At 46.4% G+C, this 19,932-nt stretch overlaps 1 protein-coding gene across 3 annotated transcripts in view; it reads right to left on the bottom strand.

Moving 5' to 3' along the window:
- Window positions 1–19,662, bottom strand: part of rbl1 (retinoblastoma-like 1 (p107)) — a 210,508-nt gene extending 190,846 nt beyond the window's left edge. For all 3 annotated transcript variants that reach the window (XM_070896496.1, XM_070896497.1, XM_070896498.1), the window contains exons 1-2: window positions 18,863–19,662; window positions 5,046–5,179 (exon numbers count right to left, since the gene is read on the bottom strand). In XM_070896496.1, the coding sequence (XP_070752597.1) occupies window positions 5,046–5,179; window positions 18,863–19,009 (281 nt within the window). In that variant the 5' untranslated portion in view covers window positions 19,010–19,662. The remainder of the gene's footprint in view (window positions 1–5,045; window positions 5,180–18,862) is intronic.
- Between the last annotated feature and the right edge of the window lie 270 nt (window positions 19,663–19,932).

The following is a 19,932-nucleotide window of genomic DNA, read 5'->3' as shown; positions in this document are numbered from 1 at the left end:
GACATTCTTGCTATTGAGGGAGTGCAGCGAAGGTTCACCAGACTGATTCCCGGGATGGCGGGACTGACCTATCAAGAAAGATTGGATCAATTGGGCTTGTATTCACTGGAGTTCAGAAGAATGAGAGGGGACCTCATAGAAACGTTTAAAATTCTGACGGGTTTAGACAGGTTAGATGCAGAAAGAATGTTCCCAATGTTGGGGAAGTCCAGAACCAGGGGTCACAGTCTGAGGATAAGGGGTAAGCCATTTAGGACCGAGATGAGGAGAAACTTCTTCACCCAGAGAGTGGTGAACCTGTGGAATTCTCTACCACAGAAAGTAGTTGAGGCCAATTCACTAAATATATTCAAAAGGGAGTTAGATGAAGTCCTTACTACTCGGGGGATCAAGGGTTATGGCGAGAAAGCAGGAAGGGGGTACTGAAGTTTCATGTTCAGCCATGAACTCATTGAATGGCGGTGCAGGCTAGAAGGGCTGAATGGCCTGCTCCTGCACCTATTTTCTATGTTTCTATGTTTCTATGTAAAAATCAGGATTTCAGAGGTCAGCAGTAACACAGAAATAAACAAAAATAAATTAATACTAACAATCATTCTTTGTAACAGGTTGAATTTTGAAAAGGGCTAAGTATTATCAATAGCTTTTAAGCAGCATAACTTTGTAAATCTTCTTTATGATGCAGACTACTGGGAACAAATTAAATAATACACTGCAGCCAGTGTGTTGTATGTCACATATATGTTAACAAGAAAACCACGAACAATGTCACAGCACAGGCCTTGATATTTCAGATCACTGCAGCTGCAGTGGGGGGGGGGGGGGGTTAATATCTAGTGCACTAGTAACAAATACAAATCAGTTCTGTGATATGCTTAAATATCTGCAGGCATGTTAAAATCCCTCAATGGCCTTACTCTGTAACCTCCACCAACGCTCATCACCATAGGCAGTCCCTCGGAATCGAGGAAGACTTGCTTTCACTCCCAAAGTGAGTTCTTTGATGGCTGAACAGTCCGATACGAGAGCCACAGACCCTGCAACAGGTGGGACAGACATTCATCGAGGGAAGGGGTCGGTGGGGCTGGTTTGCCGCACGCTCCTTCCGCTGCCTGCGCTTGGCCTCTTCATGCTCTTTGCATTGAGACTCGAAGAGCTCAACGCCCTCCCGGATGGACTTCTCCACCTCGGGCGGTCTGCAGCCAGGGTCTCCCAGGTATCAGTGGTGATGTCGCACTTTACCAGGGAGGCTTTGAGGGTGTCCTTATAATGTTTCCGCTGTCTTCCTTTGGCTTGTTTACCATGAAGGAGCTCCACATAAAGCATTTGCTTAGGGAGTCTCATATCTGGCATGCGTACTATGTGGCCTGCTCAGCGAAGCTGATCCGAGTGTGGTCAGTGTTTCAATATTGTGGATGTTAGCCTGGTCGAGGACACTGATGTTGGTGCACCTGTCCTCCCAGGGGATTTGCAGGATCTTGCGGAGACATCATTGCTGATATATCTCCAACGACTTGAGGTGCCTTCTATACATCGTCCACGCCTCAGATCCATACAGGAGGGCGGGTATTACTACAGCCCTGTAGACCATGAGTTTGGTGGTAGATTTGAGAGCCAGGTCTTCAAACACTCTTTTCCTCAGACTGGAGCACTAGAGGCGATGCTGAATCTCCGCATCAATGCCTGCCTTTGTTGATAACGCTAAAATCTCTGCCAAAATCTCTATTCCTGACCGGTCTCTTTTGCATCTTCTCCCTTCTCACCCCACCATTGGTTGCTGTGCCTTCAGCTGCCCAGGCCTAATGCTCTGGAATCCCTTCCCTAAACTTCTCTGCCTCTCCACTTCCCTGTCCTCCTTAAAACTCACCTCTTCAAAGCTAACGGCCACCTATTCCTTTGTGTATTCTACATTAGTAGATCATAACTTTCCAAATCTAGGATGCAGATAGAATTCCCACCTGATCTGAACCTCAAAGTAGTGTTCTTCTTTAGACACCACGGGCTAGAACCCCCATTTTTGGGTTTATCGCCCAAAAATGGGCATTATTGCCGGCGTGGGCGTTAAAAAACGGTTTTCAGATCGCAGGCTTCTCGCCCATTCTCAAAACACCTAGTTTACATTTTGAAAATGGACGTTACCGCGAGCGATATCAAATGGGCGGTAGCATTAAATTTTGCTGACCCTCTGCCCAAAAGTGTGGCCGTCCTTAGCAACGGCATGGCAACACTCGATTCCCGCGATTCAGGAGGTCAAGGGTCATCATGACATGCGCAGAAGAGGAGACAGAGAGAGGGGGAACTCAGAGGCACTGAAAGCGTGTGTGGCTGTGGTGTGTGCTTGTGTGGCTGTTGTGGGAGGCACGACGGAGATTCATCAGCAGCAAAAAGCCCACTAAGCACCAAGAACATAGTTGACACCGAGTTTTTGTCCAACAAATGGAAGAGATGGAGGAGACCCTGGAGCTGGTAGCCAGGAACACTGGTGGCAGAGGGCTCCCAGTGGTCCCGGATCGCCGCGATGCATCCCAAGGTGACGCACCCCCATTGCCAACCACATGAGAGCCAGCAGCAACATCTTGCTTATGGCTCGGAGCATGCTCCCACCTCAGGACCGTCCTCTCCCGTATCCGGCCAAGCAGCGCTTTGGCCCTCACCCCCGCCTCAATGAAGCATCGCCTGAGGAGCACCTCGGCCAGGTGCCTTGGAGTCAGGAGGGTAAGAGTAAGGGGTAGAGGTGGGGAGGAGAGGGGCGGGGGGGGGGGGGGGGCGGGCTGGTTTGTACAGAAATACTGATGATTTCAGACTAATGTTCGGTTTAAATGTTTTTTATTTTGCAAAACCTTGCAGCTTATTGGCTCAGATAGCTGCACCATTACACGTTGCTGATTCCTTAAACATCAAAGGGTATAATCACACATAACTTCAATCAACGTAAACTTTAACTGTCACCAAGGTGATGCCCTTTGATGTATGACCTGCACACCCAGCAGTGTGTCAGCCGTATAAATAACACCAACGTTCTTTCAGGCAAAGCGATCATTGATGCGCTCCTGACATAAGGCTCTTGCCACCACGGGCCCTTTCATGCGTCTACAGGGGGGCTGGGCATGCTTTCAGCGTCAGCCTGATTGTCTGGGCCGATGTCAGCGTCTGCCTCCTCATCCTCTTCTTCCTTTCTCTGGTGAGGTGGACTGTCAGACTCATCAGGCAATTCTTGTCCCCTCCTGATAGCCAAGTTGTGTAGCATGGAGCACACCACCGCGAATTGAGCTACCTGCTCAGGGTGGTATTGGAGCTCGCCTTCTGAGTGGTCCAGGCATCTGAAGCACTGCTTCAGCACTCCAATGGTTTTCTCCACGATACTGCGAGTTATTCTGTGGCTCTCGGTGTAACGCCTCTCGGCCTCGGTGTGGGTGTCACGCAGGGGGGGTCATCAGACGGGTGGCGAGGTTATATCCTTAGTCACCAAGCATCCAGCATTGACCTTGTGGCTGATTGTTAAACAAGTCAGATACAGTGCTCTCACGCAGGATGTGCGCATCATGGATGCTACCCAGAAATTGAGCATTCACTGCCAGTATAATTTGCTGGTGGTCGACAACCAGCTGGACATTCAGGGAATGGAATCCCTTGTGGTTCCTGAAAACCTCTGTATCCTGAAAAAGTGCCCGCATCGTGATGTGAGTACAGTCTATTGCTCCCTGAACCTTGGGGAAGTTTGCAACTCTGGAGAAACCTAGAGCCCTCTCACTCTGTCTCTCCCTGGTCATAGGGAAGCTGATCAAGTCCCTCCTGCGTGCGTACAGGGCTTCAGTGACCTGTCTAATGCAGCGATGTGTGGCATGCTGAGAAAGTCCACAAATGTCGCCAACTGTGGCCTAAAAAGAACCCGAGGCATAGTACGACAGTGCCTCGGTGACTTTGACCTCGACGGACAGTGTAGTTCTGATGGGGCTGGCAGGCTGCAGGTCTTCCTTTATCAGCTGGCATATCTCAGTGAGAACCTCTTTGTGAAAGCACAGTCTCCGAAGGCAGGTGGTGTCAGGCAAGTCGAGGTAAGAATGCTTCTCCTTGTACTTGCGGGGGGTGTAACGTCTGGTACTCCTCATCTGTCTGTCTCTTCATACATTGGGCACATAATGCAGTGCAGCGTTCCTTCGGCGATGTCGATTCTGCTGCATGTATTTGGTCACCAAGAGAGGGTGAGAAAGGACAGGCCTCATTGCAGTAGCTCTCTGTTTGCCACCGATTGCATACAAACAAAGAATGTCCCGACAAGCACACCTCTTCAATTCCAATCGGTCATAGTGTGATCAAGATGTTTTTAGAGATGTTTACATCAACTCCAACGACCTGTAGAGTACATCCGAACTCCGCCGAGATTGAAGCATGGCAGCCTTTTAAAGGAGGCGACATGTGATCTACAACATGGCGTCCATAACGCTGTGATTCGTCCCGGTTAGTTTCGCTTTTTGTCGGCGGTTTTTTGAGCGAGCGACATTGTGGCCGATATGTGCGAGGTGGTGAAATTGACGATGGGCAATCTCCATGGCCGCTAGTTTGGGTAAAAATGCTCCTTACAAAAAAAAAATAGTTGCCGGGCACTAATATTGAACCTCAGCGTTATTTCCGTGTAACGCTGGGTGATATTATGGGCATTGAATTTGCCCATCCTGGTGATTCTGCCCCAAAAAGTGGGCGGGCGGTCATATTTTTTCTCGCCGTTAACCCATTGGGAAAATAATGTCAGCGTTAAGTCTCCTAAAAAAGTCTGTCAGTTTCCATTTTGTGCCAAAATGGGCGATATCTGGGTGTTATACGTCATTTCAGCGGTAAAATGAGCGTTAAGCAGACAAACAAAGTGGAGGTTCTAGCCCCACATCTTGCTCACTGCAAGATCCCTCAGTCAGGACTGAGAGACCGTGAGTCTTTCCAAAGAACATCAACACTGCTCCATGTCAGACAATAAGAGGTTCACTTCTACAGAAATGGAACTGGTTCTACTATTCTCTGCATCCAAATCTGGAATAAAGGACAACTGTTACCTTAACTTTGACGAGCGGAGGATTCTCGTCAGTGAAACGCCGTTTCCTTCCATTATTCCCTTGCCAACTGTTGGTGTGAGGCTTTTTCGGCAGGCCACATACAAGGCACAAGCAAGCCAGTGCAGAGTTTCTCCCTAAAAACAAAAAAATTTAAATTTTATAACAAACATTAAGAACTGAAAAGTTCTTCAAATTGAAAAGTAGGGAAGTTATGCTAAACCTGTATCGAACCTTGGTTAGACCACACCTACTGTGCACAGTTCTGGTCACCATATAATAAAAAGTATATAGAGGCACTGGAGAGGGTGCAGAGAAGATTTACAAGGTTGATACCAGAAATGCGAGGGTATACATATCAGGAAAGGATGACCAGGCTGGGTCTCTTTTCTCTTGATTGAAAAGTTTTCATAGAGAACGGATAGAGAGAATGTTTCCACTTGTGGGGAAGAGCATAACTAGAGGCCATCAATATAAGATAGTCACCAAGAAATCCAATGGGGAATTCAGAAGAAACTTCTTTACCCAGAGAGTGGGGAGAGTGTGGAATTCGCTGCCACAGGGAGGGGTTGAAGCGAATAGTATCGATGCATTTAAGAGGAAGCTAGACAAGCATTTGAGGGAGAAGGGAACAGAGGGATATGCTGATAGATTTAAATGAGAAAAGATGGGAGGAGACTCAAGTGGAGCATAAACGGCGACATAGACTGGTTGGGCCATATATCCTTTGTAAAAATGATTACTGAAACTTTGACAGAAGACTCAACTGACCCCTACTTCTTACAGGGACACTTTTAAATAAATCAAATTGTTATTTTTCATCAATACTGTAAAATGGGAACTTAATTTAAAAGAAAATTCACCTCATCTCCTGTATGTGCTGATTCATGCTGTGTTATAGATCCACAGGCCCTGAAATACCTCATTCAACAACCTTTGTTCATGCTAGACAGTGAGTTATTCAATCATGGACAGCATCAGCTTAATCCTGTGCATATCCGATTGACACATGCCCATTTACTTGTCCAATAGATTTGAGGTTCTTGCAACCCTTGAGGACAAGTGTGCATAGAAACATAGAAAATAGATGCAGGAGTAGGCCATTCGGCCCTTCAAGCTTGCACCGCCATTTGATGATCATTCCTTCAGTACCCCTTTCCTGCTTTCTCTCTATACCCCTTGATCCCTTTAACCGTAAGGGCCATAGCTAACTCCCTCTTGAATATATCCAATGAACTGGCATCAACAACTCTCTGCGGCAGGGAATTCCACAGGTTAACAACTCTCCGAGTGAAGAAGTTTCTCCTCACCTCAGTCCTAAACGGCCTGCCCCTTATCCTAAAACTGTGTCCCCTGGTTCTGGACTTCCCCAACATCGGGAACATTCTTCCCGCATCTAGCCTGTCTAGTCCAGTCAGAATCTTATATGTTTCTATGAGATCCCCTCTCATCCTTCTAAACTCCAGTGAATAAAGGCCCAGTTGATCCAGTCTCTTCTCATATGTCATTCCAGCCATCCCTGGAATCAGTCTGGTGAACCTTCGCTGCACTCCCTCAATAGCCAGAACGTCCTTCCTCAGATTAGGAGACCAAAACTGAACACAATATTCCAGGTGGGGCCTCACCAAGGCCCTATACAACTGCAGCAAGACTTTCCTGCTCCTATATTCAAATCTCCTTGCTATGAAGGCCAACATAACATTTGCCTTCTTCACCGCCTGCTGTACCTGCATGCCAACTTTCAATGATTGATGAACCATGACACCCAGGTCTCGCTGCACTTCCCCTTTTCCTAATCTTCTGCCATTCAGGTAATATATAGCCTTCGTGTTTTTGCCCCAAAGTGGACAACCTCACATTTATCCATATTATACTGCATCTGCCATGTATGTGCCCACTCGCCTAACCTGTCCAAGTCACCCTGCAGCCTCTTAAGTGTCCTCCTCACAGATCACACCGCCACCAAGTTTAGTGTCATCTGCAAACTTGGAGATATTACACTCAATTCCATCATCTAAATCATTAATATATATTGTAAAGAGCTGGGGTCCCAGCACTGAGCCCTGCGGCACTCCACTAGTCACTGCCTGCCATTCTGAAAAGGACCCGTTAATCCCGACTCTCTGCTTCCTGTCTGCCAACCAGTTCTCTATCCACGTCAGTACATTACCCCCAATACCATGTGCTTTGATTTTGCACACCAATCTCTTGTGTGGGACCTTGTCAAAAGCCTTTTGAAAGTCTAAATACACCACATCCACTGGTTCTCCCTTGTCCACCCTACTAGTTACATCCTCAAAAAATTCCAGAAGATTTGTTAAGCATGATTTCCCTTTCATAAAGCCATGCTGACTTGGACCAACCCTATCACTGCTCTCCAAATGCGCTGCTATTTCATCCTTAATGATTGATTCCAACATTTTCCCCACCACCGATGTCAGGTTAACAGGTCTATAATTACCCGTTTTCTCCTTCCCTCCTTTTTTAAGGGTGGATGAGCAGACTGCAGGGTGGATGAGCAGACTGACCAAGGCACCGTGGTGCAGGAAGCCATTCAAGTGGGGGGAGTAAAGAGGCAGGTGGTTGTAGTAGGGGACAGTGTAGTTAGGGATATAGATAGGGTTCTCTGCAGCCGACAGCGTGCTTCCCGAAGGCTGTGTTGCCTACCCGGTGCCAGGGTAAAGGACATCTCCTCCGGGCTGGAGAAGAACTTGCAGTGGGAGGGGGAGGATCCAGTTGTCGTGGTACATGTAGGTACCAATGACATAGGTACGACTAAGAGATTCTGCTGAGAGTTTGAACAGCTAGGGACTAAATTGAAAAGCAGAACCACAAAGGTAATAATCTCTGCATTGTTACCTGAGCCACGAGCAAATTGGAATAGGGTCAATAGAATTAGGGAGATGAATGTGTGGTTCAGAGGTTGGTGTGGGAGAAGTGCGTTTCAATTCGTGGGGCACTGGCACCAATACTCAGGAAAGAGAGCGCTGAACTATGCTGGGACCAGAGTTCTAGCAAACCAACTAACTAGGGAGGTAGATAGGGCTTTAAACTAAATAAAGTGGGGGGCGGGGGGGCGAAGGACGGTCGCAGTAGAGAGAAATCTAGAATGCTAAAGAGAAAAGAAATGGAAGCAATGCAGGAAAGTGATTGTGGTAAGGATAACCAGATTATGTCAGGAAGGGACAGAGCATACAAACAAAAGAGTGCACGAATAAATAGGGTCCAGGTAAGAAAAAAAGCAATAAGACAAATAGGGCTAAAGTACAAAATAATGTTAAGATGGCTAATAATGTTAAAAAGACAAATTTAAAAGTATTATATTTGAATGCATGAAGCAGCTGGAATAAGGTAGACGAATTAACAGCGCAAATAGATGTAAACGGATACGATACAGTTGCAATTACGGAGACATGGTTGCAGGGTGACCAAGGTTGGGAACTGAATATCCAAGGATATTCGATATTTGGGAAGGACAGGCAAAAAGGAAGATGGGGTGGTGTGGCATTGTTAGTAAAGGATAAAATCAGAGCAATAGTGAGAAAGGATATTGGCTCAGAGAATCAAGATGTAGAATCAGTCTGGGTGGAGCTAAGGAGCAGCAAGGGGCAGAAAACATTGGTGGGAGTTGTCTATAGGCCTCCAAAAAGTAGTGGTAGTGTAGGGGACGGCATCAAACAGGAAATTAGAGATGCATGTAGCAATGGTACTACAGTAATCGTAGGTGACTTTAACCTACATATAGACTGGCCAAACCAAATTAGTAATAATACTGTGGCAGATGAATTCCTGGAGTGTGTACGAGATGGTTTTTTACACCAGTATGTTGAGGAGCCTACTAGGGAACAGGCTATCCTAGATTGGGTATTGTGTAATGAGAAGGGGTTAATTAACAGTCTTGTTGTGCGGGGTCCTTTAGGGAAGAGTGACCATAACATGACTGAATTCTTTATTAAGATGGAAAGTGAAGTAGTCCAATCCGAAACTAGGGTCCTAAATCTAAACAAAGGAAACTACGAAGGTATGAGGAATGAATTGGCTATGATAGATTGGGAAGATTCATTAAAAGGTACGACGATGGATAGGCAATGGCTAACATGTAAGGGACGAATGCATGAATTACAACAGTTATACATTCCTTTCTGGCGTAAAAACACAAAAGGAAAAGTGGCCCAACCATGGCTAACAAAAGAAATTAAGGATAGTATTAGATCCAAAGAGGAGTTATAAGAACATAAGAAATAGGAACAGGAGTAGGCCAAAGGGCCCCTCGAGCCTGCTCCGCCATTCAATAAGGTCATGGCTGATCTGATCATGGACTCAGCTCCACTTCCCCGCCCGCTCCCCATAACCCTTTATCGTTTAAGAAACTGTCTATTTCTGTCTTAAATTTATTCAATATCCCAGCTTCCACAGCTCTCTGAGGCAGCGAATTCCACAGATTTACAACCCTCTGAGAGAAGAAATTTCTCATCTCAGTTTTAAATGGGCAGCCCCCTTATTCTAAGATCATGCCCTCTAGTTCTAGTCTCCCCATCAGTGGAAACATCCTCTCTGCATCCACCTTGTCAAGCCCCCTCATAATCTTACACATTTCGATAAGATCACCTCTCATTCTTCTGAATTCCAATGAGTAGAGGCCCAACCTACTCAACCTTTCCTCATGTCAAACACCTCATCCCCGGAATCAACCTAGTGAACCTTCTCTGAACTGCCTTCAAAGCAAGTATATCCTTTTGTAAATATGGAAACCAAAACTGGACGCATTATTCCAGGTGTGGCCTCACCAATACCGTGTATAACTGTAGCAAGACTTCCCTGCTTTTATACTCCATCCCCTTTGCAATAAAGGCCAAGATACCATTGGCCTTCCTGATCATTTGCTGTACCTGCATACTATCCTTTTGTGTTTCACGCACAAGAATCCCCAGGTCCCGCTGTACTGCGGCACTTTGCAATCTTTCTCCATTTAAAAAATAATTTGCTCTTTGATTTTTTCTGCCCAAGTGCATGACCTCACACTCTCCAACATTATACTCCATCTGCCAAATTTTTGCCCACTCACTTAGCCTGTCTATATCTTGTTGCAGATTTTTTGTGTCCTCCTCATACATTGCTTTTCCTCCTATCTTTGTATCGTTAGCAAACTTGGCTAGGTTACACTCAGTCCCTTCTTCCAAGTCGTTAATATAGATTGTAAATAGTTGGGGTCCCAGCACTGATCCCTGCAGCAGCCCACTAGTTACTGGTTGCCAACCAGAGAATGAACCATTTATCCCGACTCTCTGTTCTCTGTTAGTTAGCCAATCCTCTCTTCATGCTAATGTACTACCCCCAACCCGTGAATTTTTATCTTGTGCAGTAACCTTTTATGTGGCACCATTTCAAATGCCTTCTGGAAGTCCAAATACACCACATCAACTGGTTCCCCTTTAACCACCATGTTCGTTACATCCTCAAATGAACTCCAGCAAATTTGTCAAACATGACTTCCCCTTCATAAATCCATGCTGACTCTGCCTGACTGAATTTTGCTTTTCCAAATGTCCTGCTACTGCTTCTTTAATAATGGACTCCAACATTTTCCCAACCACAGGTGTTAGGCTAACTGGTCTATAATTTCCTGCTTTTTGTCTGCCTCCTTTTTTAAATAGGGGTGTTACATTTGCAGTTTTCCAATCTGCTGGGACCTCCCCAGAATCCAAGGAATTTTGGTAAATTACAACCAATGCATCCACAATCCCTGCCGCTACTTCTCTTAAGACCCTAGGATGCAAGCCATCAGGTCCAGGGGATTTATCTGCCTTTAGTCACATTATCTTACTGAGTACCACCTCCTTAGTGATTGTGATGTGTTAAGTTTCTCCCCCCCTATAGCCTCTTGACTATCCACTGTTGGAATATTGTTAGTGTCCTGTACCGTAAAGACTGATACAAAATATTTGTTCAGAGTTTCTGCCATCTGCATGTTCCCCATTACTAATTCCCCGGTCTCGTCCTCTAAGGGACCAACATTTACTGTAGCCACTCTTTTCCTTTTTATATACCTATAGAAACTCTTGCTATCTGTTTTTATATTTTGTGCTAGTTATACAAAGTTGCCAGAAAAGATAGCAAGCCTGAGGATTGGGAACAGTTTAGAATTCAGCAAAAAAGGACCAAGAGATTGATTAAAAGGGGGGAAAATAAAGTATGAGAGTAAACTTGCAAGGAACATAAAAACCGACTGCAAAAGTTTCTACAAGTATGTAAAAAGAAAAAGATTAGTGAAGACAAGTTTAGGTCCTTTACAGACAGAAACGGGAGAATTTGTAATGTGGAACAAGGAAATGGCAGAACAATTAAATAAATATTTCGGGTTTGTCTTCACGGAAGAGGACATAAATAATGTCCCAGAAACGCTGGGGAACCAAGGGTCTAGTGAGCAAGAGGAATGAAAGGAAATTATTATTAGTAAGAAAATAGTGCTGGAGAAACGAATGGAACTGAAGCCAGATAAATCCCCAGGGCCTGATGATCTGCATCCCAGAGTATTAAAAGAGGTAGTAGATGCATTGGTTGTCATCTTCCAAAATTCTATAGATTATGGAACAGTTCCTGCAGATTGGAGGGTGGCAAATGTAACCCCACTATTTAAAAAAGGAGGGAGAGAGAAAACGGGGAACTACAGACCGGTTAGCCTGACATCAGTTGTACAGGGCCTTGGTGAGACCACACCTTGAGTATTGCGTGCAGTTTTGGTCTCCTAATCTGAGGAAGGACATTCTTGCTATTGAGGGAGTGCAGCGAAGGTTCACCAGACTGATTCCCGGGATGGCAGGACTGACATACGAAGAAAGACTGGATTGACTAGGCTTATATTCACTGGAATTTAGAAGGATGAGGGAGGATTTCATAGAAACATATAAAATTCTGACGGGATTGGACAGGTTAGATGCAGGAAAAATGTTCCAGATGTTGGGGAAGTCCAGAACCAGGGGTCACAGTCTAAGGATAAGGGGTAAGCCATTTAGGAACCAGATGAGGAGAAACTTCTTCACTCAAGAGAATTGTGAACCTGTGAAATTCTCTTCCACAGAAAGTTGTTGAGGCCAGTTCGTTAGATATATTCAAAAGTGAGTTGGATATGGCCCTTATGACTAAAGGGATCAAGGGGTATGGAGAGAAAGCAGAAATTGGGTACTGAAGTTGCATGATCATATTGAATGGTGGTGCAGGCTTGAAGGCCGAATGGCCTACTCCTGCACCTATTTGCTATGTTTCTATGATGTGGAGCTGGAAGTAAGTGATTCTGGTGGTGGATAGGTTGTAGGGTTTAAACCCCACGTGAAACGTGGATCGAACAGGACACCAAGGTTTTGCTTAGTCTTCTTCAGCCTGAACAAGTGCAGGGAGGCAAATGGAGTCAGTGACAAGATGGAGATCGAAAAGAATGGCTTAGGTCTTCCTGACGTTCAGTTCTAGGAACTTGTGACTAATCTATGGCTTTATGTCGAACTGATAGTCTGACAGCTCAGATATAATAATTGGGACAGGAAAAAAAGAGCTGGGTGAGGAAGAGAAGGAGGCCACGGATAGATGATTTTAGAGGACTCCAGAGATAGAGCAGGAAGAGGAGCCGTTGTTGGAGACGCACTGGCTCCCTTCAGACAGGTAAGAGCAGAATCATGTGGGCAGTACCATAAAGATGGACAGTGGCGGAGAGTAATGGAAGAGGATGGTGTGGTTGATTGTATTAAATGCTGCGAAGTGGTTGAGAAAAAGTAGAGATAATGGGCCCAAGTTTCCACAGGATAAAAAACGTGCGCCCCTCCGAGCTGGGCGCCTGTTTTTCGCGCCTAAAACGGCGCCAGAAAAAAACGCGCTATTCTCGAGCGCTTTGCAGCTCCTTGTCTGTTTGGCGCTCGCCCAGGGGGGCGGAGCCTACACTCGCACCGATTTTGTAAGTGGGAGGGAGCGGGTACTATTTAAATTAGTTTTTTTCCTGCCGGCAACGCTGCGCGTGCGCGTTGGAGCGTTCGCGCATGCTCAGTGTGAAAAAAAACATTGGCACGCGGCCATTTTTGTAGTTCTTTGTAGCTGTTTAATTTTTGAACATTTTTAAATAAAATCACATTGCCATCAGCACTGAGGCTACCCTTCTCACTGTCTCCTTCCCCTCCCTCCCCTCCGCGGCAACAAACAGCTGTCTCCTTCCCCTCCACCGCAACAAGCCACTGTCTCCTTCCCCTCCCTCCACGGCAACAAGCCGCTGTCTCCTTCCCCTCTCTCCACGGCAACAAGCCGCTGTCTCCTTCCCCTCCCTCCCCTCTCCACGGCAACAAGCCGCTGTCTCCTTCTCCTCCCTCCCCTCTCCACGGCAACAAGCCGCTGTCTCCTTCCCCTCCCTCCCCTCCTCTGCGTGGCAACAAGCCGCTGTCTCCTTCCCCTCCCTCCCCTCTCTCCACAGCAACAAGCCGCTGTCTCCTTCCCCTCCCTCCCCTGCGCGGCAACAAACGGCGGTTTCATTCGAACGATGGCTGAAGCACTTTCACACAGGTAGGAAGATGGTTTATTTAATCTTTTCTTTGCTTATAAATGTTTATTCAGGTTGGATTTATTTGTATAATATTTGTAGAAGTATAAATAACGATTTATTGTCGAATTTAATGAGTTCCCTCCCCCCCCCACCTCGTTCTGGACTCCTAATTTGTAACCTGCGCCTGATTTTTTAATGTGTAGAACAGGTTTTTTCAGTTCTTCAAAAATCTTCACTTGCTCCATTCTACTTTAGTTTGGAGTACGTTTTCACTGTGGAAACTTTCAAATCAGGCGTCAGTGGCCGGACACGCCCCTTTTGAAGAAAAAATTCTGTTCTAAAGTAGAACTGTTCTACCTCACTAGAACTGCAGAAAAGAAAATGTGGAGAATTGCGATTTCTAAGATAGTCCGTTCTCCACCAGTTGCTCCTAAAAATCAGGCGCAAATCATGTGGAAACTTGGGCCCTATAAACCACAGAATGTAATTTGCGACTTTTCCGAGAGTGGTCTCTTGCCTTGAGCAAGATGGAACCTAAACTGAAGGGCTTCGAACAACAAGCTTTGGGTCCAGAGTTAGGAGACAGTGAGAAGAAATGGAGGTTAGAAATGGGGCGGTAGTTGAAGAGGACATTTTGGTCTTTTTGAGGAAAGGAATGATGATGGTTGTTTTTGCAAGGGAGAGGGATGGTACTTTAACAGGGAGACTTTTACAATTTTGGAAAGCATGGGGGCCAGGGTGGATAGAGGAGTGGTCAAGAATTGCATTGGAAGGAATCAAGGGAGCTGGAGGTGGATCTCAGGGAAGAAGTGAGTTTGGAGAGTATAGGTGGAGATGGAAGAGGAGCCACAGAATAACATGAGATAGAGTGAGTTAGAGACTCCACGGAAGGTAGGAGCAATAGGGCAAAGGGGAGAAAGCGTCAGAGGCAGCTGCATGGATGGTCCTCTCTTAAGATTAAGAAATCTATGAGGTCTTGACACTTAGGGACCTCATACGTTTGCTCCTGCAAAATGTTAGCCCTAATAAAATTTCCTGTTTACAGTAATTGGTCAGAACTTGCCTGTCCCACCGTCTATACTGAGCATTTAGGTGGTGGACACAACCATTATCAGTGTTAGGAATTGGACGTGCTCATGTCATCCCACCACACCTGCTTCAAGGCGCCCTTTAACATAGAAAATAGGAGCAGTAGTAGGCCATTTGGCCCTTCGAGTCTGCACCGCCATTCAATATGACCATTGCTAATCCTCTATCTCAACACCATATTCCCGCTTTTTCCCCATACCCCTTGATGCCTTTTGTTTCTAGAAATCTATCTATCTCCCTCTTAAACATATTCAATGACTTGGCCTCCACAGCCTTCTGTGGTAGAGAATTCCACAGGTTGACCAGCCTCAGTGAAAAAATTTCTCATCTCGGTCCTAAATTTCCTACCTCGTATCCTGAGACTGTGACCCCTTGTTCTAGACTTCCTAGCCAGGGGAAACATCCTCCCCGCATCCAGTCTATCCAACCCAGTCAGAATTTTATACGTTTCAATGAGATCCCCTCTCATTCTTCTAAACTTTAGTGAATACAGGCCTAGTCGACCCAATCTCTCATACGACAGCCCAGGAATCAGTCTGGTGAATCTTCGCTGTACTCCCCCTATGGCAAGTATATCCTTTCTTAGGGTAAGGAGACCAAAATTGCACACAATACCCCAGGTGCGGTCTCATCAAGGCCCTGTACAAATGCAATAAGACCTCCTTGCTCCTATACTCAAATCCCCTCGTAATGGAGGCCAGCATGCCATTTGCTTTCTTTACTGCCTGCTGTACCTGCATGCCTACCTTCAATGACTGATGTACCATAACACTCAGGCCTCGTTGCACCTCCCCTTTTACTAATCTGTCACCATTCAGATAATAATCTGCCTTCCTGTTTTTGACACCAAAGTGGATAACCTCACACTTATCCACAGTATACTGCATCTGCCAATTCACCTAACCTGTCCAAGTCACCCTGCAGCCTCCTAGCATCCTCCTCACAGCTCGAACTGCCACCCAGCTTAGTGTCATCTGCAAACTTGGAGATATTACATTCAATTCCTTCATCCAAATCATTAATGTATATTGCAAATAGCTGGGGCCCCAGCACTGAACCCTGCGGCACCCCACTAGTCACTGCCTGCCACTCTGAAAAGGACCAGTTTATTCCCACTCTTTGCTTCCTGTCTGCCAACCAGTTCTCTATCCATGTCAATACATTACCCCCAATACTATGTGCCTTAATTTTGCACACTAATCTCTTGTGTGGGACTTTGTCAAAAGCCTTTTGAAAGTCTAAATACACCACCCTGACTAATAAGGATTTCCCTCAGTTCCTCCTTCTCGCTAGACCCTCGGTCCCCTAGTATTTTCGGGAGGTTATTCATGTCTTCCTTAGTGAAGACAGAACCAAAGTATTTGTTCAATTGGTCTGCCATTTCCTTGTTCCCCATTATGAATTTACCTGATTCTGACTGCAAGGGACCTACATTAGTCTTCACTAATCTTTTTCTCTTCACATATCTATAGAAGCTTTTGCAGTCAGTTTTTATGTTCCTTGCAAGCTTACTCTCATACTCTATTTTCCCTCCTAATTAAACCCTTAGTCCTCCTCTGCTGAATTCTAAATTTCCCCCAGTCCTCAGGTTTGCTGCTTTTTCTGGCCAATTTATATGCCTCTTCCTTGGATTTAACACTATACCTAATTTCCCTTGTTTGCCACGGTTGAGCCACCTTCCCTTTTTTATTCTTACGCCACACAGGGATGTACAATTGTTGTAGTTCATCCATGTGATATTTAAATGTCTGCCATTGCCTATCCACCGTCACCTGTCCCCATCCGTACTTCAATCACACTGTTGCTGAATCTCTTATTCACGCTTTTGTCACCTCTGGATTAGATTTCTCCAGTGCCTTCCTTGCTGCCCTTCCATCCTCCACCCTTCACAACTCCAGCTCAGCGGTCCCTATTGTGAACCACATTGGCTCCCTGTCCCCTACAATCTGAATTTAAAATCTCTGTATTCATCTTCAATCTATCTGTGCAAGCTCATCCAGGTCAATAACTAATAATAGCCCAGGTGTTATATAATTGCAAGTTTAACATTCAGGACATGTATGCTGGTAAGACAATTGACGCGTGAAACATTCCTCAGTTTTATTTTTGTGGCAAATGGACAGACACAAAATCTGCAATAAAAAGCCCAAATAAAAACAACCCAATTTATAGTACTGTAAATTAGTTAAATTATAAATTTAGGATGAGTTTACTGTCAGTTGCAATAAAAGTATTTAATCACTTAAAATCTATCTTTCCCTTTCCAGATATTTATACAGCTATTGATTTGTAGGGTGCAGAGTAATAATCTCCACTTACTAGGGAAAGGAAGCAATCCAGAGTAACCAAAGAGCAGAATAAAACAGCAAACCTTGGGCAAGATCCACCGCATCAGATGAGCGTGCAGCTGCCATCTGGATTTAAAAACTAACCAGTGTACACATCACACCCTCTCTTGTTAAAGGGGCATCACAGATTATAGAAATGTTATGTAGGAAACGCAGCAGCCAATTTGCACACAGCAAGCTCCCACAACAGCAATGTGAAAATGACCAGATAATCTGTTTTGCTGATTATGATTGAGGGTTAAACATTGGCCAGGACACTGGGGAGAATTCCCCTGCCCTTCTTCAAAATAGTGCCATGGAATCTTTTACATCCATCTGAGAGAGCAGAGGTGCCCTCGGTTTAATATCTCATCTGAAAGACAACACCTCCAACAGTGCAACACTCCCTCAGCACTGTACTGGAGTGTCAGTCTAGATTATTGTGCTCAAGTCTCTAGAGTGGGAATTGAAGCAATAACCTTCTGACTCAGAGGTGAGGTTGCTACCAACTGAGCCACAGCTGCCACTACAAGTACATCAAGCATCGATATAGCCCTAACCCAAGACACAAACAACCTTCTCTGTGACTGTCACTTTATTGCATTATGTGTCCTCACCCCCTAAGCAGCCTTTGACAGTCAACCACACCATCCTCCAACACCTCTCCTCTATTGTGCGATTGCCCTCGCTTGTTTCCATTCTTTCCTAAGCAAGTGTAGCCAGTGCACCTCTCCCATTGGCATCTCTTACGAACCTTGTATCATCATCTTTGAAGTCCCCTAAGGATCTATCCTTGGCACCGCCTGTTCCTCACCTACACGCTATATCTTGATGACAACATTCAGACATCGAGCCAGCTTCCATATGTACGCTAATGACACCCAGCTCTACCTCTCCACTACTTTTGATATCTCCACTATTTCTGTGCTGTCAGACTGCTTGACAAACATCCAGTTTTGGATGAACCACAATTTGCTCTTGATTATTGACCCAAAGATGCTGTTGTGGCATTATCTGCCCCAGTTATTGACCCATTCAGGATTGTTCCAGTTATTGATTATTGGCTCCAGTTTACTGATTCCGCTTGGATTGTCCCGGTTATTGATTATTGCCCCGGGCTATCCTGGTTATTGATTACTGACCCGGGCTGTCCCGGTTATTGATTACTGACCCGGGCTGTCCTGGTTATTGATTATTGCCCCGGGCTATCCCGATTATTGATTACTGACCCGGGCTGTCCCGGTTATTGATTACTGCCCCGGGATATCCCGGCTGTCCTGGTTATTGATTACTGTCCCGGCTATTGATTACTGACTCGGGCTGTCCCGGTTATTGATTACTGTCCCGGCTATTGATTACTGCCCCAGGCTATCCTGGTTATTGATTACTGATCCAGGCTGTCCTGGTTATTGATTACTGTTCCGGTTATTGATTACTGACTCGGGCTGTCCCGGTTATTGATTACTGTCCCGGCTATTGATTACTGCCCCACGCTATCCTGGTTATTGATTACTGACCCAGGCTGTCCTGGTTATTGATTACTGCCCCAGGCTATCCTGGTTATTGATTACTGTCCCGGCTATTGATTACTGCCCCAGGCTATCCTGGTTATTGATTACTGCCCAAGGCTATCCCGGCACTCCCAATTATTGATTACTGACCCGGTTATTATTGACCCGGGTTGTCCCGGTTGATTACTGTCCCGGGTTATCCCGGTTATTGATTACTGACCCGGGCTGTCCTGGTTATTGATTACTGCCCCAGGCTGTCTCGGTTATTATTGACCCGGGTTATCGATTACTGACCCGGGTTATCGATTACTGTCCCGGGTTATCCCAGTTATTGACTACAGTCCCGGGTATCACTGAGCCGGGCCGGGTCCTTACCTCCAACGTGTAGTTCTGCCCGATACGCTGGAAGATGTCCCAGGCCTCCCCGCCCGTCTCCTGGTCCATGTTCAGGTCCTGGCACAGCTTGTCGAAGCTCTCGCGGCCCCGCCGACTCTCGCCTCCCGCACCGTCCCCGCTCGGCATCGCCTCCGCCTCCGCCTCCCCGTCGGCTGCTGCTGCGGCCGGGCCCGGTGTGTTGGGGACTCGCTGTACACCCGCCTCGATGTCCCAGGCCGGATGTGCAGGCTCTCTAGCCCCGGGCCGGGGGTATATAGGCCGGGTGTGGACAGGCAGACTCCCCGGCTTCTCTCCCCCCCTCACTCCCCGGGCTCTCACTCTCTCCCACTCACACACTCTTTCTTTCTTTCTCCCCCCTCACACTCTCTCTTTCTTTCTCCCCTCACACTCTCTCTTTCTTTCTCCCCTCACACACTCTCTCTCTTTCCCTTTCTCCCCTCACACTCTCTCTCTTTCCCTTTCTCCCCTCACTCTCACTCTCCCTTTCTCCCCTCACACTCTCTCTCTCTCTCCCTTTCTCCCCTCACACACTCTCTCTCTCTCTCTCCTTTTCTCCCCTCACACACTCTCTCTCCCTTTCTCCCCTCACACACTCTCTCTCTCTCTCCCTTTCTCCCCTCACACACTCTCTCTCTCCTTTTCTCCCCTCACACTCTCTCTCTCCCTTTCTCCCCTCACACACTCTCTCTCTCCCTTTCTCCCCTCACACACTCTCTCTCTCTCCCTTTCTCCCCTCACACACTCTCTCTCTCTCCCTTTCTCCCCTCACACACTCTCTCTCTCTCTCCCTTTCTCCCCTCACACACTCTCTCTCTCTCTCCCTTTCTCCCCCCACACTCTCTCTCTCTCCCTTTCTCCCCTCACACTCCCTTTCTCCCCACACTCTCTCTCTCTCCCTTTCTCCCCTCACACACTCTCTCTCTCCCTTTCTCCCCTCACACACTCTCTCTCTCTCCCCACACTCTCTCTCTCTCCCTTTCTCCCCTCACACTCTCTCTCTCTCTCTCCCTTTCTCCCCTCACACACTCTCTCTCTCCCTTTCTCCCCTC

The sequence above is a fragment of the Pristiophorus japonicus genome, chromosome 12, assembly GCF_044704955.1.
Source record: "Pristiophorus japonicus isolate sPriJap1 chromosome 12, sPriJap1.hap1, whole genome shotgun sequence".
NCBI classification, from domain to species: domain Eukaryota; kingdom Metazoa; phylum Chordata; class Chondrichthyes; family Pristiophoridae; genus Pristiophorus; species Pristiophorus japonicus.
This window is presented reverse-complemented; position numbering and strand designations above follow the sequence as displayed.